Consider the following 22,280-nt stretch of genomic DNA (forward strand, 5'->3'; position numbering starts at 1 on the left):
GTTCACCCATCTCTCCCCCTCCCCCCAGGAAAATTTTATTTTTTTTTTTTGGAAAATTTGTTTTTAATGAAAAGATTTCCATCAGAACTTTTTCTGAAACAAAAGCATAGGGTGAAGTTGTTTGGTCGTGGTTTTTCATTATATTCCAAAAGGAGAATGTGGTTGGAGGGCAAGCCGGCTCTTCCCACCCCCTACCCCTCTCCCCATTTCCTTTTTCGGCTGGGAGAGGAGGAGCCCCTGGGCCCGCAAGGACTACCCAGGGAGAGGGGGGAGAAGCCCCCAGGGGCCGGGGTGGGTGCCCGCCGTCTAGGTGGGGTCCTAGCGGAGGAGGGGCGGCTGCGGGGCGTGGGGAGCCGCAGGTGCGGCGGCTCAGGTCCGCAGTTTCCAGCGGCTCCGGGCGATGCCAACCTGGCGGAAGGTTGAGGGGTGCGCGGGGGGGCGGGCGGCCGGCGGGCACGAGGGGAGGCGGCCGTCGTCCCGGGGCTGCGCACCTGCACCCGCACTCCGCCTCCCGGACCTGCCCTCCGCTGACCTCTGGGGGGGGGCAGGCGGAGGGCTACCCTGGGATCTCTGGCCTTTCCAGAAAGGGCTCTGGGGCTCCCCGCCTCCGTAGGGTGGCCGCCCCGGCCGAGGGATCCGTGCCCCCCGGGACCGTCCTGGGCGGCGCCTACCCTCGGCCCGCAGGCCTCACCACACCCTTCCAGGGACTGCCCTCTGCTCCCGGTTTTCCGCCGAGTGCTCCCGCCGCCCCTCCCGCGGCCGCTGCTCCCCTGCCCTGCCCTCCCCTCGCCGGCAGTACTCGCTGCCTTTCCTGCTGGCTCTCCCCAAGGTCGCAAAACTTCTCGCCCCCAGAACCTACAGGCGTTTGCCCGAGCAGGTGCTCAGTGGTTCTCGCTTCGGCTGCATCAGAATCCCCAGGGTTGCCTGGGTGGCTCGGGTCACGACCCCGGGGTCCCGGGATGGAGTCCCGCGTCGGGCTCCCTGCAGGGAGCCTGCTTCTCCCTCTGCCTGGGTCTCCGCCTCTCTCTGTGTTTCTCATGAATAAATAAAATCTTAAAAAACAACCCTCGATTGTCCACCCAGACACTTGGGTCCCACCTCCTCCCCCAGTTTCTGACTTGGTAGATCTGGGATGGGGGCCGATCATTTGCGTTTCTAACACGTACTACCCAGGTGTATTTTCTAGAATTTCATAACAAAGTACCACAGACTGTGGGGCTTAAACCACAGAAATGTGTGGTCTCTCAGTTCTAGAAGCCTCAACTAGTCACACCTGGAATGACCCTATTTCCCAATAAAGTCATATCCTGAGAGACTTCGAGTTAAGACTTCAAAAGACGAATTTGGGGAGGCACAATGTAAAGATTTTATTTATTTGAGAGCGGAGGAGAGAGCGAGCGGGAGCAGGGGCAGAGGGAGAAGCGGACTCTCCACTGAACAGGGAGCCTGGAGGAGGCCATTCAACTCATAACACCAGTAAGGCAGCTGATGCTGATGCTGCTTCAGGAATAAAGAGCTTGCCCGCCCTTCCCCTCAAGGTAAGTGCAAGCTCTTTGCTTGGCCTTGAAGGCCCATCAAGTCTGGTCCTTGCTACTGAGCCTCTTGCCTTTCTCTACCCTGTTCGTCCTGCTTATGGGGCTGCCCTGAAGGCCCTCATCACCCGCCTCTGGTGAATCCTTTCATGCTCGGCCCGTGTGTCACTGAACATTGTGCTCACCACGCGTACCTAAGGCCCAGCACAGGGTTTGACACAGTGTTCAATACATTTTTGTTGAATGAATGTATGAAGACAATGATATTCAAGAATTTTTTAAATTGTTTATTTTCAAAAATTAAAAAAAAATTCGATTTTAATTCAAGAGAAACTTCACCTTGGAGTGCCAATTGTAAAACAAAATGAAAACAAAAAACCAAAAGGAGACTTTCTAGTTGGACCAAGCGTCCGATTTCCTGCCAATCTGGCTTCTGCTCTGCCCCCTGGCGGTGGCTCTCGGCCTTAGCGGGGAAAGGAGCTTAGAGGAATTTCCGGCAACCTGGGGCGGGTGACAACTTCATTAACATACCCACAATGCATTGCACCCGGGTTATTACTTATTTTAAAACGGCTAGATTTTTCTTTTTCTTTCAACTTTTTTTTCCCCCTCCCAGAAAGGAGACTGCCGTCACAGGATTGACTGAGAGAAGGCAGAAGTTCCTGGCTCTTTTGGATAAATAACTACCATTGCTAATTTAGGAGTGACAGTTATCCGAGAGCTGTATGAGCAGGACCGCAGGCATACTCTGGTTTCTCTTCAGATCGTATAAATCTTTCGCCTTTTACTAAAGATTTCCGTGGAGAGGAACAATTCTGAGTGTTTACCCAATTTTTTGAGGCCTTGCACTTGCAGGGCTTACTTTTACGTATGAAAAAACAGACCTTGTTTGTGTTTTTCGTTCCTTTTTTTCTTGACTTTTAAATAATCTTTAAGCAGGCTTTTTTTTTTAAGTTTTCTTGTTTGGGGTTTGTGATATTTTAAAGTTAAAACTATATGCCTTTGTTGAAACTTCTATTCCGAGCTTTAATTTAGGATCCTGAGCTTGAGGCTCCTATCATATCGGTCTCTGCAGTTAATAGGAGGTCTCGTTTTTGGCTCCTCTCCTGCTTACATTCTCTAAACTAAACGAAAATCTTCCAAAAAAGACATGAAAACAAGGTACGGTTTGGGGACAACTGTGGAAATCTTACGCTATTTTAGATGTTAGTTGGATAGATTTTATTGCTGCTGCAACAAGAAACTACAAACTTTGTGACTTTATGCATATTGGTTCTCTTACAGTTCTGGAGGTCAGCAGTCTCCAGTTAAGGGCAGGGCTGCCTTCCTTCTAGAGGCTTTAGGAGAGGATGTTTCCTTGCTTCTTTCAGCTTCTAGAAGCTGCCTGTCTGTGACCCCTTCACCACCTCACTCCAGCCCTCTTGCTTCTGTCTTGTCATCTTTTAGTTCTAACTCTGGATCCTCCTGTCTCTCTATAAGGACTCTTGTGATTACCTCTGGCCCACCTGGCTAATCCAGAATAATCTCCCCATCTCGAGACCCTTAATCACACCCACAAAATTCTTTACACCATGTAAAGTAACAGATTCACAGGTTCCAGGCATAGGATGTGGACATATTTGTGCACCATTACTCAGATCACCAAAATAATATTGTAATTACGTAGAATGTCCTTATTCTTAGTAGAAGCATAATGTGAAGTATTTAGTGAAATGTCATGATACCTGAAACTTTTATTTCTTTTTTTTAAAGCAGTTCTATTATTTTTTTAAATTCTTATTTATTTATGATAGAGAGAGAGAGAGAGAGAGAGAGAGAGAGGCAGAGACAGAGACGCAGGCAGAGGGAGAAGCAGGCTCCATGCACTGGGAGCCCCACGTGGGACTCGATCCCGGGTCTCCAGGATCGCGCCCTGGGCCAAAGGCAGGCGCTAAACCGCTGCGCCACCCAGGGATCCCAACTTTTATTTCTTTAAAAAAGTATTATTTATGATAGCCATAGAGAGAGAGAGGCAGAGACACAGGCAGAGGGAGAAGCAGGCTCCATGCAGGGAGCCCGACGTGGGACTTGAGCCTGGGACCCCAGGACGGTGCCCTGGGCCAAAGGCAGGTGCCAAACCGCTGAGCCACCCGGGGATCCCCCTGATTACTTTTTAAAGTAATCTCTACCCTGAATGTGGAGTTTAAACTCAGGATCGTGAGATCAAGAGTTGCACGATCTGTCGACAGAGCCAGGCAGGTGCCCCAATAACTTCAACTTTCAAATGGACAGAAAGCAAATGTGTCCAAGAGTGATAGGTATATAGGTATTGGTTGTCTTTTCCTTTCACTTTGTTATAGCTCTGAACTTGTAAAGAGTGGGGAAAATATGTATTAATAAATTTCATGTAGGATGTTTTAGATATTTATATTTAAGATTCAATTTTAAGGGATCCCTGGGTGGCGCAGCGGTTTGGCGCCTGCCTTTGGCCCAGGGCGCGATCCCGGAGACCCGGGATCGAATCCCACGTCGGGCTCCCGGCGCATGGAGCCTGCTTCTCCCTCTGCCTGTGTCTCTGCCTCTCTGTGACTATCATAAAATTAAAAAAATTAAAAAAAAAAGATTCAATTTTAAGAGTTCCATTGTTGTGATGTCTGGTGTCTCCGTGTGTGATCCCAGCATCCTGGGATCGAGTCCTGCATCTGGCTCCCTGTGAGGAGCCTGCTTCTCCCTCTGCCTATGTCTCTGCCTCCGTGTGTCTCTCAGGAATAAATAAATAAAATCTTTAAAAAAAGGTTTCATGGTTCCAATTTTAGTATATGTGCTGCCGAAGCGAGCACAAAAGTTCCATTGTTTTTATTAAATTATGGTCACCTTAGACCAGTGGCTTCCAGATTTTTGGATTTTCTGATTATTAAAGTTTCCAAAAAAATTTCTGGGATACTTTTTTTTACCATCATTCTACAAAACAAAGAGCATCTGAATAATAAAAACGGGCACTTCTTTAAAACAGAAAACCCATTTCGCTTTATGGAAAGCATAACTACATTTTAATTTTTCTCTCAAAGCCGGGTCGGTTTGAGGGAAACGCTGGCCCGCCTTAGATTAACAATATCAGGGCCGGTGATGCCCTCCTGTGGCCACTTGGGGAATTACGGCTTTCTGATTTCATTTCCTCTGATTTGATGGACAATTTCCTCACAAGACCTCAGTCATTAACATGGGCATGGCAGGCATTATTCTCAGTGTTTGGGATGTTTTGTAAGGAACAAAAATACCCCTGCCCTTGTTGAGCTTATGTATACATACAGGTGGAGAGACAGGCCATACACAAATAAAGTAATGTGTTTGGGGGGAAAATAGCAGCCTAAGGGGCTTGGGGGCCAGAGTATAGGGAGTGGTAATGTAGGTTAGCCCTCATCGAGAAGGTATCTTATGTATAGAGTTGCAAGGAGGTGAGGGGGTTCACCATGTAGCTACACCGCTGAGGTGAAAGGTTCTAAGAACCATGTAGTTATGCTCTCCAATGAAGGGGAAAGAAGTAGGAGACAGTTCAGAGGTCACAGGAGACTAGATTGCCTACAGTCCTCCCTGCAGGCCACAGGAAGGACTTTAGCTTTACTGTTCCTGAAATGGAGAGCCATGTATGATTTTTTTTTTTTTAAGATTTTTTTTTTTTTTTTTAATTCATGAAAGACACAGAGACACAGGCAGAGGGAGAAGCAGGCTCCCTGTACGGAGCCCAATGTGGGACTTGATCCCGGGACCACAGGATCACAACTTGAGCCAAAGGCAGATGCTTCAACTGCTGAGCTACCCAGGCATCCCTGTTTTATTATTTATTTATTTACTTATATTTAATTTTTTTTTTTTTTAAGATTTATTTATTCATTCAGAGAGCGCGCGAGAGAGGCAGAGACACAGGCAGAGGGAGAAGCAGGCCCTATGCAGGAAACCTGATGCGGGACTCGATCCTGGGACTCCAGGATCATGCCCTGGACTGAAGGCAGGCGCTTTAACCGCTGAGCCACCCAGGTGTCCCGTCCCTGTTGTGTTTTATTTTTTTTTTATTTTTATTTTTTTAAATTTATTTATTTATGATAGTCACAGAGAGAGAGAGAGAGAGAGGCAGAGACATAGGCAGAGGGAGAAGCAGGCTCCATGCACCGGGAGCCTGACGTGGGATTCGATCCCGGGTCTCCAGGATCGCGCCCTGGGCCAAAGGCAGGCGCCAAACCGCCGCACCACCCAGGGATCCCCCTGTTGTGTTTTAAAAAAGATTTATTAATGTATTTGACAGTGACAGAGCACATGTGCACAAGCAGGGGAGCAACAGAGGGAGAGGGAGAAGCAGTCTCTCCACCGAGCAGGAGCTAGATGCCGGGCTCAATCCCAGGGACCCAGGGATCATGACCTGAGTGGAAGGCTGACTTAGACTAGAATCTAAGTTTAAAAGACTACCCTGCTGCTATATTGAAAAGGGAATGGGGTAGAAAGACCACTAGAGGACACCTGGGTGGCTAGTGGTTGAGTGTCTGCCTTTGCCTCAGGTCATGATCCTGGGGTCCTGAGGGTCCTGGGATTGAGTCCTGTATAGGGCTCCCTGCGAGGAGCCTGCTTCTCCCTCTATGTCTCTGCCTCTCTCGAATAAATAAAATCGTTAAAAAAAAAAAAAAAAAAAGAAAAGAAAGACCTCTAGAGTAGTCTAAATAGTGGTGGGAAAACGAAGCAGGAAAAACGATGGTGGCTCAGGCTAGGGTATCAGCAACAGAGTAGTGAGATTATGGCTGGATTCTGGATGTACTCGGAAGGTAGAGTCAACAGACAAATGGGTACAGACGTTGAAGAGAGACATTAAGGACGACGCTATTCCGTTCTGAGTCGCGGAGAGGATGGGGTCGCCATCAGCTGCGTTGGGGAAGGCAGGAGGGGATCAGTTCAGTTTTGGCCGCAGAGAAGTGGAAATATTTAACCGGAAGTAGAAACGTGGGAGTCACTGGCATATAGATGGCATTTAAAGCTGAGACTGGATGAGATCATCAGGGTAAAAAAGTAGATAAAGAGCATCAAGGTCACTTCAATTTGAAAGCAGCTGGGTTGAGAGAATGAATCAGCAATAGGGAGGAGTGAGAGGAAGAAGCAACCAGAGGGAGGGGAAAGAGCCGGTGGCCTTGGTCTCCCGGGAGAGCCAGGGGCCGGTGGGGAGCACGGGGAGGCTCGCCCCAGGCCGGGCCTTAAACCTTCCGGGCTGTCGATGTTGCTTCCCTCTGCACCCGCTTTCCCCCTGCTGAGCAGAGGCGCCCCAGCCCTCCAACAAAGCTCTCATTTCCCCCCTGCCCCCACAGAGAGGACAGACAGACAGCAAGACTATTTATTGAGTCCTCGCCAGCCGGCAGCTCCCCCTCGCCCCCCGCAGCCTCCCGCCTGGGGCCGGTGGAGTCGCGGTGAGCGTGACCCAGGGCCCGCCTGCCGGGCTCCCTGCACCGCAGCCCCGGCCCTTCCGGAAGGCCTGCAAGGCTCCGTCACTCCTTTCCTTCCGTATCTTCCTTCTGGAAGTAGGTGATGTAAGCCGGCTTCTCGGGCTCGTGAGCGCCGCGGTAAAAGCTCGCGTTGCAGTGGGAGACGCCGCTGAAGCACAACGCTGGGGGCGGGGCGCGGGGCTGAGCCTGGGGGGCCGCGCCTGGGGGGCCGCGCCTGGGGGGCCGCAGCTCCTGGCGCCGGGTCCCCTCGCTCCCCACTCACCTTTGGAGACGTTGACTTTGTTGGCCGCTAAGATGTCCGCCTGAAAGCTGTCTATTTTCATGTACAAGTCCCCGGCATTGCTCTGAGGACGGGAGCCAGGGGCCCGAGGCTGTGGGGGCTCCTGGGCTGCGGGGGGCGCGGGGGCGGGGCTGAGGAGGAGTGGGCGGGGCGACGAGGGGGCGTGTCCGGGATGCGGGGGCGGGGCTGGGAGGAGGGACGGGGCGGGACGGGGTAGGGCGGGGCTGGGGAGAAGAAGGCCGGGGGAGGGGTTGGCTAGGGAGGGGCCGCAGCCCGGGGCGAGGCCACCCGGCCCCCTCCGGGGCTGGGGGCGCCGTGGTGGCGGCGGCGGCAGGGGTCCCGCGGGGTTCCCGCTCGGTTCCCGCTCTGGGGGCGGAGCACTCACGAGGAAGAGCTGATAGAGCCCCTCTCCCATGGACCTGCGCACGTGCTCCTCCACCACCGGGAACATCTGCACCAAGTACTGCGGCGGCGGGCGGGAGGGTGAGGGCTGTGCCGCCGCCCGCCGCCCGCCGCCCGCCGCCCGCCGCCCACCGCCCACCGCCCACCTCGAGCGTGAGGCTGGCCTGCCGCTGGCTGTTGCTGTGGTCCGTGTTGCCCATGGCGGCCATCAGGCTGTGCACCACGCGCAGGTGCAGCAGCTCCTCCGCGACGCTCGTGTTGCTGCGCGCCAGGACCCTGCGCGGGGAACCGGGCGGCGGCGACCCCTCGGCACCCCGTGGCGCTCCTGGCTCGCCGCCTCCCCCCCACTCCCGCTGCCGGCTTACCCGATGGCCTTGGCCGCCGCGGCCTGCTGCAGGAACACCGGCAGGTGGGCGGTGAACTGGGGAACCGAGGAGTCTGGTGGAGGCCCGGGGGCAGGAGGTGTGAGGCGCGAGGCCGGGCTCCCTAAGCCCAACACGCACCCCCCTCCACCCCCCTCCGCGACCTCAGGCCGAGCCGCTCCCTACCGTTGAGGATCTTGGGCTGCAGTTTGCTGGTCTCCTTGACCGACGGTATCAGCAGCGCCACGAGGCCCTTGAGCAGCGCCTGGCACACGTCGTAGTTGACCAGGTCCTTGATCAGCTCGATGGCTGCAGAAAAGCAGAGGCCTGGGGAGGCCTGACACTCCAACACGCCCCGTCCCCACCAAGCAAGCCAAGACACCCTTGAACTGAGTCTCTTCCTTTTACCTGCATCCCCTTCATGCACCCTAGCACCTTTTACTGGCCAGAACCGTGTGTGTGTGTGTGTGTGTGTGTGTGTGTGTGTGTGTGTGTAGAACTGGGCAGGCAGCATCTCAGTTCTGCCGTCCTCTGTCTGGGGCTAAAGAGGAGGAGGGGGTCGAACCTCATCCCCCACAATCAGCCCTCGAAGAAGTAGGCTCAGAGGCAGGAGGAAGCGCTGGGTGGTGTGCCTACCCATCAAGGAGGCTTAGAGGCTGGCAGGGCCGGAGGCCCCTCGGCGGTGGCTCAGGGCAATCCCGGTGTCCCGGAGGTGGGAGCAGCTAGGTCTTCAAAGGGAGAAAGGATGGGCAAAGACCCTGGCTGAGAGGGAGACAGAACTAGTGGGTGGAGGACGTGTGGCAGGGAGTGAGAAGGGTGGAAACACGAGAGGCTGCGGTTTGGAGAAACCTTCACCTGGGCTCTCCACACAGCAGCCCATTGAAGGAAGAGCTGAGAAGAGGTTTGAAAAGAGGTTTGCTTTGCAATAACCCTGTGACCGTTGGCCCATTTTAGGTTTGAGGGAACGAGGCACAGAGTTAAAGCAGTTTGGCTAAGGTCCCATGGCCAGGATAGGGGTGGAAGCAAAAGGCAAGACTTGGTTAGGGAGGGGAAGGGAACTAGAATTTATTGGGGTTTTCCTACAGATACTTTCCAGGCATTCACTCATTCCGGCATTCACACAGCCTTGGAGCAAATCTGCACCCAACACCTATTGTGCCAGGTGCACAGTGTGGTGCTATACATAGGGGTCAGGCTGCGGGGGTGCCTGGGAAGGTGGGGGAAATGGAATATTTTTGCAGAGAGAAAGGAATCACACACAGAGAGGCCGAGCTGGAAGGGGATAGGGTGAGTTGGTAAATGCTATTGGAAGACAGGATGTGCTGTTCCCCTGCACAGGAGACAGGTCCCCCCACCCCTCCGCTTACCCCCAGGGGAGCCAAGACTTCGGGAAGGCTGGGGTCTCTGACTAGGTCATTTGCATACCAGAACTCACATAGACACCTGGGAACTATTACCAGTATTATCTCTTCAAATAATGAAAAATTAACCTTTTATTTCCTTGTCGGGGAATTTTTACCCAGTAAGGCTATGCTTGAGATAATTCTCTGCAATGGAAGAAAATCTTTGGCGGGCAGGTGCAAAGGCACGGCAAGCGTAGGGGGATCAGCCCATATCTGGAGCGGTGGGCATAGGGCTCCCCTACATATTTTGTTTCTTTCCACTTTAATTTGGGCCTTTGGTGTAGCTGCCAAAGGCTTTTGTGGGATGAAGCACGAGTGAATTGGTAGTGAAATTTCTGGAGGCCTTGCTTAGGCGAGGCTAAGTGTTGAGTGTCTAAAAGACAGATGCTTGGCTTGTGAAAGTGTTATTAGGTTCCTGATTTAATGCTTAGCGAATAACTAAGTTTTTTTTTTTTTTTTAAGATTTTACTTATTTATCCATGAGACATGCAGAGAGAGAGAGAGAGGCAGAGGGAGAAGCAGGCTCCAGGCAGGAAGCCCTATGTGGGACTCAATCCCACTGGGTTTTGTTGTTATTTTGGGTGTGTCTTTTGCAAGCTCAAGGATGAATTAAGAGAGAACGTAAGTTTGGGTCACCATATGGATTAGGGGCCCAGGCTTCTTAGAGCCCCCAAAGCCTTCCAGAGTTGGGCAACACCTTTAAAAATATTTTTAAAGTCACTAATTATTGTTCTATCATGGAAATTCTTTTTTTTTTTTTAAGGACTCATTTATTTAGAGTACACGTGTTGGGGGCGAGGGGTAGAGAGAGAGCATCTTTCAAGCAGTCACCCCACTGGGCGAGGAGCCCGTGAGATCATGACCTGAGATGAAACCAGAGCCCCACCCTAGCCAGCTGAGCTACCCAGGCGCTTTTTCTTTTCTTTTCTCTTCTCTTTTTTCTTTTTTCTTTTCTCTTCTCTTTTTTCTTTTCTTCCTTTCCTTTCCTTTCCTTTCCTTTCCTTTCCTTTCCTCTTTTCTTTTCTTCTTTTCTTTTCTTTTCTTTTCTTTTCTTTTCTTTTCTTTTCTTTTCTTTTCTTTTCTTTTCTTTTCTTTTTTTTCCTTTTCTTCTTTCCCAGGCACTCTTTAAACAATGTTTTGGGGGCAGCCCCGGTGGCGCAGTGGTTTGGTGCCGCCTGCAGCCTGGGGTGTGATCCTGGAGACCTGGGATCGAGTCCCACATCCAGCTCCCTGCATGGAACCTGCTTCTCCCTCTCCGACTCTGCCTGTGTCTCTGCCTCTCTCTGTGTGTCTATGAATAAATAAATAAAATATTTAAAAAATAAACAATGTTTTGGGGTCCCTCACACTCAAAGCAGTGGGTGGGGCAGGTTGTGAACCTTGCACCACTGTCCGCCAACCCTAGCATCTCATCCAGAGGGCACATTTGCATAACCAGGGTGCCAGCCTCGATACTACATTTAGGTTTAAAACTGCTCATTGGGATCCCTGGGTGGCGCAGTGGTTTGGCGCCTGCCTTTGGCCCAGGGCGCGATCCTGGAGACCCGGGATCGAATCCCACGTCGGGCTCCCGGTGCATGGAGCCTGCTTCTCCCTCTGCCCGTGTCTCTGCCTCTCTCTCTCGCTCTGTGTGTGACTATCATAAATAAATAAAAATTAAAAAAAAAACAAAAACTGCTCATTTCCCTGTTTACTTGGACCAACTTACATCTTTTCCCAAAATTCCTTTCACAAGTTTTTCTAGCAGAGTGGCGGTAGCACAGGAATAGACACCAGTCTTGGGGAACTGCAGTCAATTGTGGAAAGAGTGGCAAACATAGCTGAGTATACTCTGGTTTCTCTTCAGATTGCATGTCTTGCCTTTTACTAAAGATTTCCATGGAGAGGAATATTTGTGAGTTTGTCTTATTTTTGAGCTCAAAGGAAAAGTTTCCAGTGTTTCATCTATTAGGTATAGGTATGGCATTTGCTATAGTTTTCTGTAGATATCTCTTATTGGACAGACATTACATTTTTTTCAGACTTTTTTCCTATTATGATGATATATGTGCATTCCAAGATGACCTATTATCCTTAGCATATACTGTTAGATTCAATTTGCTAATATTTTGGGTAGGGTTTATGCAGATTGGTGTATAATTTCTCTTTTTCATGCTATCATTGATGGATTTTTTTAATAAATTATTTTTATTTATTTATGATAGTCACACAGAGAGAGAGAGAGAGAGACAGAGACAGAGACAGAGAGACAGAGACACAGGCAGAGGGAGAAGCAGGCTCCATGCACCGGGAGCCCGATGTGGGACTCGATCCCGGGTCTTCAGGATCGCGCCCGGGGCCAAAGGCAGGCGCCAAACCGCTGTGCCACCCAGGGATCCCTCATTGATGGATTTTTATATTAAGATTAGGCTAACCTTAGAAAATGAATTGGGGTTTGTATTCTCTTTTTCTAATCTTGGGAAGAGTTTGTGTAAAACCAGAATTTTATCTTGAATGTTTGATAGATTCTCTGAAACTGATTTTATGGAAAAAATTACTGATACATTTTCTTTATTGGTTAGAGGACTATTTGTGTTTTCTCTTTCGTCACAAGTCCATTTAGTAGGTTATAATTTATAGCACTTTTCATCTACATTCTCAAGCATATTTTAAAACATTCATTATATCATCTTTTTTTTTTTTTTTTTTTTTTTTTTAGATTTTATCTGTTTATTCAAGAGAGACACAGAGAGAACAAGAGGCAGGCTCCATGCAGGGAGCCCGATGCGGGACTTGATCCTGGGACTCCAGAATCATGCCCTGGGCCAAAGGCAGGTACCAAACCACTGAGCCACCCAGGGATCCCCATTATATTATCTTTTTATCATTTTAATGACTGTAGCATCTTTAGTGATGTCTCCTTTTATATTCTTCATATTGATTATGTGACTTTTCTCTTTTTGCCTCAAATCCATTTGCCCCCACATCCCATTGAGGTAACACACACGGATGCCTGCTTGTGCAATGGTGTCCACTACAAAAAGAAACCCTGATCTCAGAGAACCTGAATGGTATAGTCAGTGAGCATGCCTGCCTTTTGCTCTAAAGGGGGAAATATCTTTATTTTCCAAAGCTGTTTACTCACCAACATCCTAAAAAAGACAGTCTGGGACAAAGAGCAGTTGGTATTTCACTTGAAAGACATGCAGAAATGTGACAGACCTGTAGAGAATTGTCTCCTAGGATCATTTTTCTTTTGGTAGTAGTAATCCTTCAGTAAACATCCTTGCCTTTTTCCTGAACTTAGGGACAAAACACTCAGTGTTTCACTATTAAGTATAATGTTAGCTGTAGATTTTTTGGTAGATGCTTTTTTATCAAGTCGGGGAAGTCCTTCTCTAGTTCTATTTTCCTTAGGGTTTTTATCATCAATGGGTGCTGACTTTGTCAAATGCATTTTATGCACTGATTGACATAATAATATGAGTTTTTTTCTTTAGTCTGTTAATTTGGTAGATTAATTTGATTTTTTTGGCTATTGAACCAGCCTTGCATTCTTGGAATGAACCCCAGTTGGTCATGATATATAATTCTTTTTATATATTTCTGAATCCTAATTGCTAATCTTTTGTTAAGGATTTTTGCCTCTGTATTGATGATGGATAGTGATCTGTACTTTTCTTGTACTGTCACTGTCTGGTTTTGATATTAGCCTCATAAAATTAGTTTGGAATTATTCCCTTCCCTTTCTAGAAATATAGAATTCTGTTCTATAAATGTCAATTACACCCTGCTGGTTGATAGTGTTGTTGAGTTCTATATACTTGGTGATTTTTCTTTTCTTTTTCTTTTTTAAAAATTTATTTTAAGTAGCCTCCTTGCCCAATGTGGGGCTTGAACGCACAAACTGAGATCAAGAGTTGCATGCTCTACTGACTGAGCCAGCCAGGCACCTCTACTTGCTGATTTTACTAGTTCTATACATTGTTGAGGGAGGGGTATAGATGTGTCTGTAATTGTAGATCTTTCTTTTCAATTCTCCCATTTTTGTTTCACATATTTTTAAAGTGTCTTGTCAGCACATATGCATTTAGGATCACTTTGTCTTCTTGGTGGACCTATCTTTTCATCATTATATGATGTCCCTCTCCATCTCTGGTAATTTTCTTTGCTCTGAAGTCTACTTTGTCTGATATTTCTTTCTAAGATTTTATGTATTTATTTGAGAGAGAGAGAATGACCACAGCAGTGAGGGAGGGGTAGAGAGAAAGTCAGAAGAACAAGCAGTGAGGGAGAGGTAGAGGGAAAGTCAGAAGAACAAGCAGACTGAGCAAAGAGCCCGACATGGGACTCCATCCCAGGACCCTGGGATCATGACCTGAGCTGAAGGCAGATGCTTAATTGTCTGAGCCACCCAGATGTCCTTAGCTATTGTATTTTTAAGTTTGAGAAATTTCATCTGGTTGCTTCTTAAATCTATTATGTCACTTTTTATAACTTTTTGTTTCCTAAAGTTATTTACCAGATTTTTTAAAACTTAGTTTTTGAGGGACACCTGGGTGGCTCAGCAGTCAAACGCCTGCCTTTGGCCCAGGGCGTGATCCTAGAGACCTGGGATCAAGTCCCACATTGGGCTCCCTGTGTGGAGCCTGCTTCTCTCTCTGCTTCTCTCTCTCTGTGTGTCTCTCATGAATAAATAAATAAAATCTTAAAAAAAAAACCTTAGTTTTTGATAGGTGGAAGTCTTTCTGAGTTAGTCATCTTCTAGTCTACTGGTGTGCATGATTGTCTTATTTTTTGTGTGCATGATTGTCTTATTCTTTGTGTTGCCCTTATATTTGGAAAATTATTTGTAGGAAAAAACTGCAGGGGGATCCCTGAGTGGCGCAGCGGTTTGGCGCCTGCCTTTGGCTCAGGGCGCGATCCTGGAGACCCGGGATCGAATCCCATATCGGGCTCCCGGTGCATGGAGCCTGCTTCTCCCTCTGCCTGTGTCTCTGCCTCTCTCTCTCTCTCTCTGTGTGTGACTATCATAAATAAATAAATTAAAAAAAAATTAAAAAAAAAAAAAAAAAAGAAAAAACTGCAGGATGAAGATACTTTCTTCCAGAGAGCATTTTCCTTTCTTTCTGTCAGCCACCTGGGCACTCACAATTCTGAACCACTTTTGTCCAAGTTCAAAACTTGAAGTTTCCTGGACCACACAGGTGTTTGTATAATCCATGCAAGGTCATTTGAGGGCTGGCTTACTTCTGGCTCATCCTTATCAGGAGGACGTTGTCTTCTGGGGTCCCAGCTTAATGTATTTATGCTTGAGGTGTCACACCTCCCACCTGAGACAGGCCAATTTTTCTTTTACAATTTTTTTTCCTTTTAGATATTTATGATATGATGGGAAATATTTTTTTTGCCCCTGGTTCCTAACACACATCTTCTAAAAACCCATAGAATCTCCAGAATGTGAAGAGATGTGAAGAGTGTCCTTTATATGTTAAATGAAATAACTGGTGACTGGAAGCCTCTAGATGGCATTAGGATGGGGGCTAATCAGTAGAAAGACCAAGGAGTGATTACAGGATTGGAACATCAACTCAATCCCCTGACCTCTAGGGAGGGGAGAGGGCCTGGATAGTGATTTAATCATGAATAGCCAATGATCTGCTCATCAATCATTAATAACCGTGCTTACACAATGAAACTTCCTTAAAAACCTTGAAGTGATAGTTTCAGAGAACTTCTGGATTGGTGAACACATTGAGGTGTGTGGGAGGGTGGTGTGCCTGGAGCAGTCCCCAACCCATACCTTGCCCTATACATCTCTTCCATTTTCTTGTTCCTGAGCTGTAGCCTTTATACTACACTGCTAATAGTAAGCAAAATGCTTTCCTGAATTTTATGAGCTGTTCTAGTAAATGACTGAAACTGAAAGGAAGGAAGGAAGGAAGGGTTACAAGAACACCCCTGGCTTTGAAGCCAAGTGGGACAGAAGTATCAATAACATGGGGACCCAATACTTATGACTGGCATTTGAAGTGAGTGCAGTCTTGTGGTGCTGAGCCCTTAATCCTGTGGAGTCTGAAGCTGATTCTGGGTAGTTAGTGTCACAATTGAATTGAAATGAATTGTAGGATACCCACTTGATGTCTGCGGAGACCTGGACAACTGCTTGGTGTGGAAACCTATTTGGTATTAGAAGTGCTGTGAGTAAAAACAACTCAACATCAAGCCCTCCAGAAGAAGGACTGATCCAAATTTCCTAGTCTACTATTATCAGAAAAAAGAGTCTTTTCCACCTGACTATTGTTACTTATTCTTTTAGACTCACCTCCGAAATTAGCTTTCAAGGGGCACCTGGCTGGCATAGTCAGTTAAGTGTCCAAAGCTTGGTTTCAGCTCAGGTGGTGTCAGGGTCGTGAGACTGAACCTTGAGTCAGACTCTGCACTCAACGTGAGTCTGCTTAAGATTCTCTCTCTAAAAAAAAAAAAAAAAGATTCTCTCTCTCTCCTCTTATCCTTCCCCACCATGTGCACATGTTCTCTTTCTCAAATAAATAAATAAATAAATTTTTAAAAAAAGATTTATTTATTCATGAGAGACACACAGAGACAAGGGCAGAGACACAGGCAGAGGAAGAAGCAGGCTCCCACACATAGCCCAATGTGGGACTCGACCCCGGGACTCTGGGATCACACCCTGAGCTGAAGGCAGATGCTCAACCACTGAGCCACCCAGGTGTCCCTCAAATAAATAAATAAATCGTAAAGAAAAAAAAAGAAATTAGCTTTCAAGTAGTGTTGTCTGGCCTGTTCTCCCTCTGCCTCCACTCTGGACCACTCAGGAATAGATGTCCTGTGTCTCTAGCTCTATGACACCATTTTCTCACCATGGAGTACCGGCGTCATCCAGTAACAGTCTCTCCACTACTGTGAACTCCAGTGAACATATATGAGACATCTCTGCCTACCCATAGCCTCAAACCAGTCCAGTCCATAAATGCTGAATAGAATTGACTAGACTAGAATGTTCCTGCGCATTAGAGACTACTCAGGTAATGGCAACCTAGAACTCTGCTCAGAAACTGCCAGCCTGGTGGGAGATGACATCAGGAGAGGCTCTGTGCTGCCCACCGCAGCCCTTGTCCACACTGAGCCATGGAACCATTCCTGGCTCTGCCCCTTCACAGGCTGGAGAGCCAGCCAGCACTACCACAGTGCCATCCTTCCATCCCCCATGGCTGACTCTGAGAGAGTTCTTTGAAGCCAGGACCTTATACTTCCCAGTCAGCCCAAAACTGAGCCACATACCATGACTACTCGCTCCATATAAGGCAGGTGTATGGAGAGGTGAAGGGACTGCAGCCCCTCCTGTATGGTGGGGGACGAGGGGCAGCCAGCAAAATGGCCAGTGACAGGGACCGCACGGATCTGCAGAGCACACAGGAGTGTGTACGGGAGGCTGCCTGCAGCTCTTGGAAGCTTTACTTGCTTAACTACAAACAAACATATGTTGCTTGCCATGAGCATGTGCTGGTGATTTATAATCTTGTCAGAATACTGTCACCAACAGTCACCAACAGCACAGTGGCCTGTCTACCAGAGGCAGAGGCTGGGGAGGAGGCCAGTACCTCATCCTGTGTCTCATACACCTTACACTCTACTCTCCTGCCTGGTACTGAGCACCAGAAGGAGGAGTGCTGACTTCTCCACCCCAGGGCTGAGAGTGTTCTTTGGCTGGTGAGCTGGTATAAGGAAAGGTACCAGTAAGGCCTCCCTGCAAATGCCCTTGTCTCAAGCCCTGGGGAGCCTCCCATTCACCCACACCGCAGAGCCATGGGGTGCACAGAGATCCAGGCCTGAAGCCCCACACAAAGCCAGTCTTGTCTCGGCATGTTTTTCCCAATCACAGAATCAAAGTTTTACTCTCTGGCAGGAGAACTCTTAAGGACATCCCTGTACCCCTTCTAGTGCTTAGTATTCTGGGGACAGGCCTTGGATGGCAGCCCTTCCCTCTCTGGGTGGTCGGCACCCCCCTTCCACCCACCTCTGCGGGGCCCTGTCAGCTGCAGCACGCTCTGCCCTAGTAGTTGGGCTCTTGGGACACGTCAGTGCCAGGACACTGGGGGAAAAACGCTTGCGTCTAAGAGAGACTGCAGAGAGAAATGACTCAGAGAATATTCAGGGTGGAAAGAATGAATGAAAATATTTTTATGAAATTTCCCCTACCACAAATGGTATTCTCAGCCTGTGGAGGACCAAGTACTCCAGGAGATAAATATCTACTTTGCCTACTCACTTCATCCTAAATGCTCAAGCCATCACTGCTAGTGTATCTGCAATACTTGGAACACCTCGGAAAAATGAAGATTTAGTCACTGAATCATTTTTGATTGAGTTTTAAAATTCACAGCTGTCAATGTTTACACCCAAAGTGAAAGTGCTAGACTCTGTCCAAATGTCTCCACAAGAACCGCAGTTACAACTTTTCATACTCTGTGCTCGTTCCTAAGCATAGCAGAATCATTCAGAAAGCAGAGAGCAACAGGGGATTACTGTCTTTGGCAGCTTTGACTGAAACCTGAATTGTTGACAACACCCACCTTTCCTAAATTGGATCAGCCCCTGATTTATTCATTGGTTCATTCATTTATCTAACAAAACACTGAGCATCTTCTGTGTGCTGGACCCCTGTGCTAGGGCTATGAGGAGGACTAAGATACAATCCCTGTCCTCAGGGATGACACAGTTTAATAGGGGATGCCAGTAAGGAAACTGGTATGTAGGCCATAGCATTGTAAGAACCATGGGAACACAAAGGAAGTCAGGTTGGTGTGAAGTATGTTGAGGAACTGGGGATAGGGAATCCGGAGAAGGCTCTCTTGGAGAAGGGGGCATGTGAGCTAAAAATCCATGGAGGAGAAGGGAGGGACTGGAATGAAGAATGTGGCAAGTGCATGTCACCATTGTGGCCAGCCAAGCAGAGAGGTGTGGCTGGGACATGGGGTGTTGGGTCACAGAGTGAGAGCTAAGCTTGAGGAGACAGACTGGCTTCTGAGGACTTGGCAGGAGTTTCTTCTTGTCTTTCATTTCAAATATATTTTTTAAAAGATTTTATTTATTCACAAGAGATACACAGAGAGAGGCAGAGACACAGGCAGAAGGAGAAGCAGGTCCCATGCTCGATGTGGGACTCGATCCCAGGTCTCCAGGATCAGGCCCTGGGCTGAAGGCGGTGCTAAACCACTGAGCCACTCGGGCTGCCCTCATTTAATTTATTTAGAGAAAGAGAGCGCGTGCAAGAGCACACCTGAGAGCAGGGGGAGAGGCAGAGGGAGAGGAAGAGAGAATCCCAAGCAGACTCTGCACTGAGCACAGAGCCTCATGCAGGGCTCTATCCCATGACCCCAAGATCTTGACCTGAGCTGAAATCAAGAGTCCGACACTCAACTGGCTGAGCCACCGAGTTGTCCCTCTTGTCTTTCATTTCAGAGGAAACTAACTCAAAAAGGTTGAGTATCTTGCCCAAGGTCAAACATGAAAAAGTAGCAGAATAGCTCTGTCGGATTCCAAAACTCACATTCTTCACCACTAAGCTCCGTTTGGGTGGAGGGGTGGGAGGACAGTAGCCACTGTGCTGGAGAGATGGAGATCGGTTTAGAGGTGAGAAATACAGAGACATGAGTTATAACAGTGGAAACAGAATGAAGAAGAGGGAGATTTGAACGATATGAAGGCGTTAAGAGTTGACTGGTCGTGTTAGACGTTGGTTGCAGGTGGGAAGCAGGAAGAGAGGGCCATGACCTCCATTTCCAGCATTGGGAGCTTTTCACTGAGACTGGGACCTTATAGCCGGAATCTGAGGAGTCCAGTTCTGAACAGGGTCAGAGAGAGGTCACTCAACTGCTCTGTCCGTTTGCCACAACATGGGAATAATAATTGTGTCTACCCTGTCAGCTTGTTGTGAGGCTTCATGTGCAGAGAGCCGCAGCAGTACTGACAAGGAGAAGGCACCTCATAAAGGCCAGCCCTTGGTGTTTCTATCCTTATAGACAGTAATTGAAACCGTGGGAGTAGATGAGGTACCTCTGGGTACCCCTACCGAGAGCAGGGGACCCGGGATGGAATCCTGAGAGAAAAAGAAGGCTGCACCTAAGGGATTGGTGGAGGGACCAGAAGGTACAAAGGACTGCACCTCGGTTTCCAGAGAGACAAGAGGAAACTAGGAGTGCTTGGGCTCAGGGGAGGAAGTGCTCAGCGTGTTCAGGGAGGGGACTGTGAGAGGGGAGTGTGATCTGGGGGGGTCTGAGCCGCCAGGAGGTCGCGGCCCAGGAGGCTGAGAAGCAGCTCCACAGGGCTCAGGCCCTCATGGACAAGCAACTGGGCGGCAGGGCTGCCCCGACAGCAGCAGGCAACACAGACACAAAGGCTGCCCTGCAGACTTCAGTGCAAGAGACCGGAACCCACAGCCTGCCAGCTGCGGAAGAAAGTTCCGTGATCGCCTGTCTGATAGTTGAAGAAACCCTGAAAGAATGCCTTGCTCTGGGAATCACAATGAGGAGACAGGCTTGCAGCAGCTGGCTCAGCGTGGTTTGGGGCAGACACCTTAGAAATGGCATTGCACCCGGGGACTGCGGCGATGGCATGCAACTATAGCTCTTTCTTTCCTTCTTTTTTTTTTTTTTTTAAAGATTTATTTATTTATTCATGAGAGACATAGAGAGGCAGAGGGAGAAGCAGGCAGGCTTTCTGCAGGAGCCTGATTCAGGACTCGATCTCGGAACTACAGGATCAGGCCCTGAGCCAAAGGCAGACGCTCAACCGCTGAGCCACCCAGGCGTCCCATCTTTCCTTCTTTTTATTTATTTATTTTTAAAGATTTTATTTATTTATTCATGAGAGACACACAGAGAGGCAGAGACACAGGCAGAGGGAGAAGCAGGCTCCATGCAGGGAGCCGGACGGGGGACTTGATCCAGGGTCTCCAGGATCACACCCTGGGCTGAAGGCAGGCTGAGCCACCCAGGGTTCCCCTTCCTTCTTTTTAAAGGTTGATTTAGGGATCCCTGGGTGGCCCGGCGGTTTGGCGCCTGCCTTTGGCCCAGGGTGCGATCTTGGAGACCTGGGATGGAGTCCCACGTCGGGCTCCCGGTGCATGGAGCCTGCTTCTCCCTCTGCCTGTGTCTCTGCCTCTCTCTTCTCTCTCTGTGACTATCATAAATAAATAAAAAATTAAAGGTTGATTTATTTATTTGAGAGAGAGCGATCGCATCGGGAGTGGGGGTTAAAGGAGAGAGAATCTTAAGTGGACTCACCCTGAGATCAGGGCCCTAAGATCACGACCTGAGCCAAAACCAAGATCCGGTTGCCAAACCGCCTGCACCAATCAGGCGCCCCAGCACGTAGCTCTCTCTAAGGGACTCAGCACTGAGGAAGTTTTTTTTTGTTTTTTTTTTTTTTTTGTTTTTTTTTTTAATAATTCTTTGCTCCTGAGCCTCGGGAAGAAGCCAGAGTTCTGGGCCTTCACCTCCACGCGAGACTGCCACCTCCTGGCCACACGGGAGAAACGCGCTTCAGTGAGGTCCGGACACGGGTTTGCTGCTTCCTTTTGCCGCCGGTAAGAGAGGGAGAACATTGGGCAAGTGGCTGCTGGGTGGTAGAGACCCGGGTCAGGCATCTATCTCCCTGACCAGCTGCATCCTACCTCTGATTCCTGGACATCTCACCACCTCTTTCACCACATCCTGTTCAAAGCTCCTTGTTGGGAGGCAGCCTGGGTGGCTAAGCGGTTTAAACACCTGCCTTTAGCCCAGGGTGTGGTCCTGGGGTCCGAGGATCTAGTCCCATGTCAGGCTCTCTGCGTGGAGCCTGCTCCTCCCTCTGCCTGTGTTTCTGCCTCTCTCTCTCTCTCTCTCTCTCTCTCTCTCATGCATAAATAAATAAAATCTTTAAAACAAAACAAAGCTCCTTGTTGGGGAAAAAAGAGCATATTTTACACACTATTTCTTGTAAAAAAAGTCAATCAATAAAGTAACCCATGTTATGTACTCTGGTGGTATATATACTGCTGAATTCAGAATGACTGTCGTGTGTCTTCCACGGGTATCTGCTCCTCTGGGCAAGGCTCACCAAGTCCAGCCAGCCTGTGCACGGGTGCTGTGTATTGGCTCTAACACCCGAGTGGAGTGCCCAGCACTGGTGGCCCCCGGGGCACAAGGGGGAGGTGGTGCAGACACAGGTGTGGAGGGCCAGGCAAACTGGGCCATTAGAAAGGAGTGTTCCCCAAGGACTTTCTATTTAAAAATAAACAACTATGGGAGATTTCATTTTTTATTTTTTAAAAGATTTTATTTATTCATGAGAGACAGAGAAAGAGAGAGTCAGAGACAGAAGCAGGCTCCACACAGGAAGCCCGACATGGGACTCGATCCCGGGTCTCCAGGATCACACCCTGGGCTGAAGGCAGCATTAAACCGCTGAGCCACCTGGGCTGCTCCAACTGTGGGAGATTTTATAATAAAACTTATGAACAGTGAATTAAGTGTGGCAGTCAAAGTATAAGATTTTGGGGAGATAACATATCTTTTAAGAATATTCAGTAGATCTTTATGGCAAACTATCCTTTAGTGTCAGAGCCTTGTGGCTGTTGTTCAATGAAGTCACACAGGACAGGTGGCCTCTTACACAGCCCGAAAGGCTGAAACTTCTCCTGCTGATGCGGATTAGCTCAGAAGACGAAAGTAAAGGTACAAGGTTCTATGGGGCAGAAGGTGTAGTTTTAAAAATAAGATCTTACTGGGGCACCTGGGTGGCATCTGCCTTTGGCTCAGGTCATGATCCCAGGGTCTTGGGATCAAGTTCTGCTTCTG

General features: G+C 48.7%; 1 protein-coding gene and 2 non-coding genes across 12 annotated transcripts in view; 2 read left to right on the forward strand and 1 right to left on the reverse strand.

The window, feature by feature from the left end:
- Nucleotides 1–2,275: 2,275 nt before the first annotated feature.
- LOC129520951 (U5 spliceosomal RNA) lies at nucleotides 2,276–2,391 on the forward strand. Its single transcript, XR_008666715.1, has one exon. It is a non-coding gene; the product is annotated as a U5 spliceosomal RNA (small nuclear RNA).
- A 4,477-nt stretch (nucleotides 2,392–6,868) lies between these two features.
- ARMH1 (armadillo like helical domain containing 1) overlaps nucleotides 6,869–22,280 on the reverse strand; it is a 49,640-nt gene continuing 34,228 nt past the window's right edge. For 5 of the 10 annotated variants that reach the window (XM_055342167.1, XM_055342161.1, XM_055342162.1 and 2 more), the window contains 4 exons: nucleotides 8,222–8,344; nucleotides 8,039–8,111; nucleotides 7,820–7,949; nucleotides 6,869–7,734 (listed from right to left, as the gene is read on the reverse strand). In XM_055342167.1, coding sequence (XP_055198142.1) covers nucleotides 6,883–7,734; nucleotides 7,820–7,949; nucleotides 8,039–8,111; nucleotides 8,222–8,344 — 1,178 coding nt within the window. In that variant the 3' untranslated portion in view covers nucleotides 6,869–6,882. The remainder of the gene's footprint in view (nucleotides 7,735–7,819; nucleotides 7,950–8,038; nucleotides 8,112–8,221; nucleotides 8,345–22,280) is intronic. The other 5 variants (XM_055342169.1, XM_055342168.1, XM_055342166.1 and 2 more) reach the window with 5 other exon arrangements.
- Nucleotides 11,265–11,377, forward strand: LOC129520953 (U5 spliceosomal RNA). Its single transcript, XR_008666717.1, has one exon. It is a non-coding gene; the product is annotated as a U5 spliceosomal RNA (small nuclear RNA).

This window comes from Nyctereutes procyonoides, unplaced genomic scaffold (assembly GCF_905146905.1).
Source record: "Nyctereutes procyonoides isolate TBG_1078 unplaced genomic scaffold, NYPRO_anot_genome, whole genome shotgun sequence".
Lineage (NCBI taxonomy): Eukaryota > Metazoa > Chordata > Mammalia > Carnivora > Canidae > Nyctereutes > Nyctereutes procyonoides.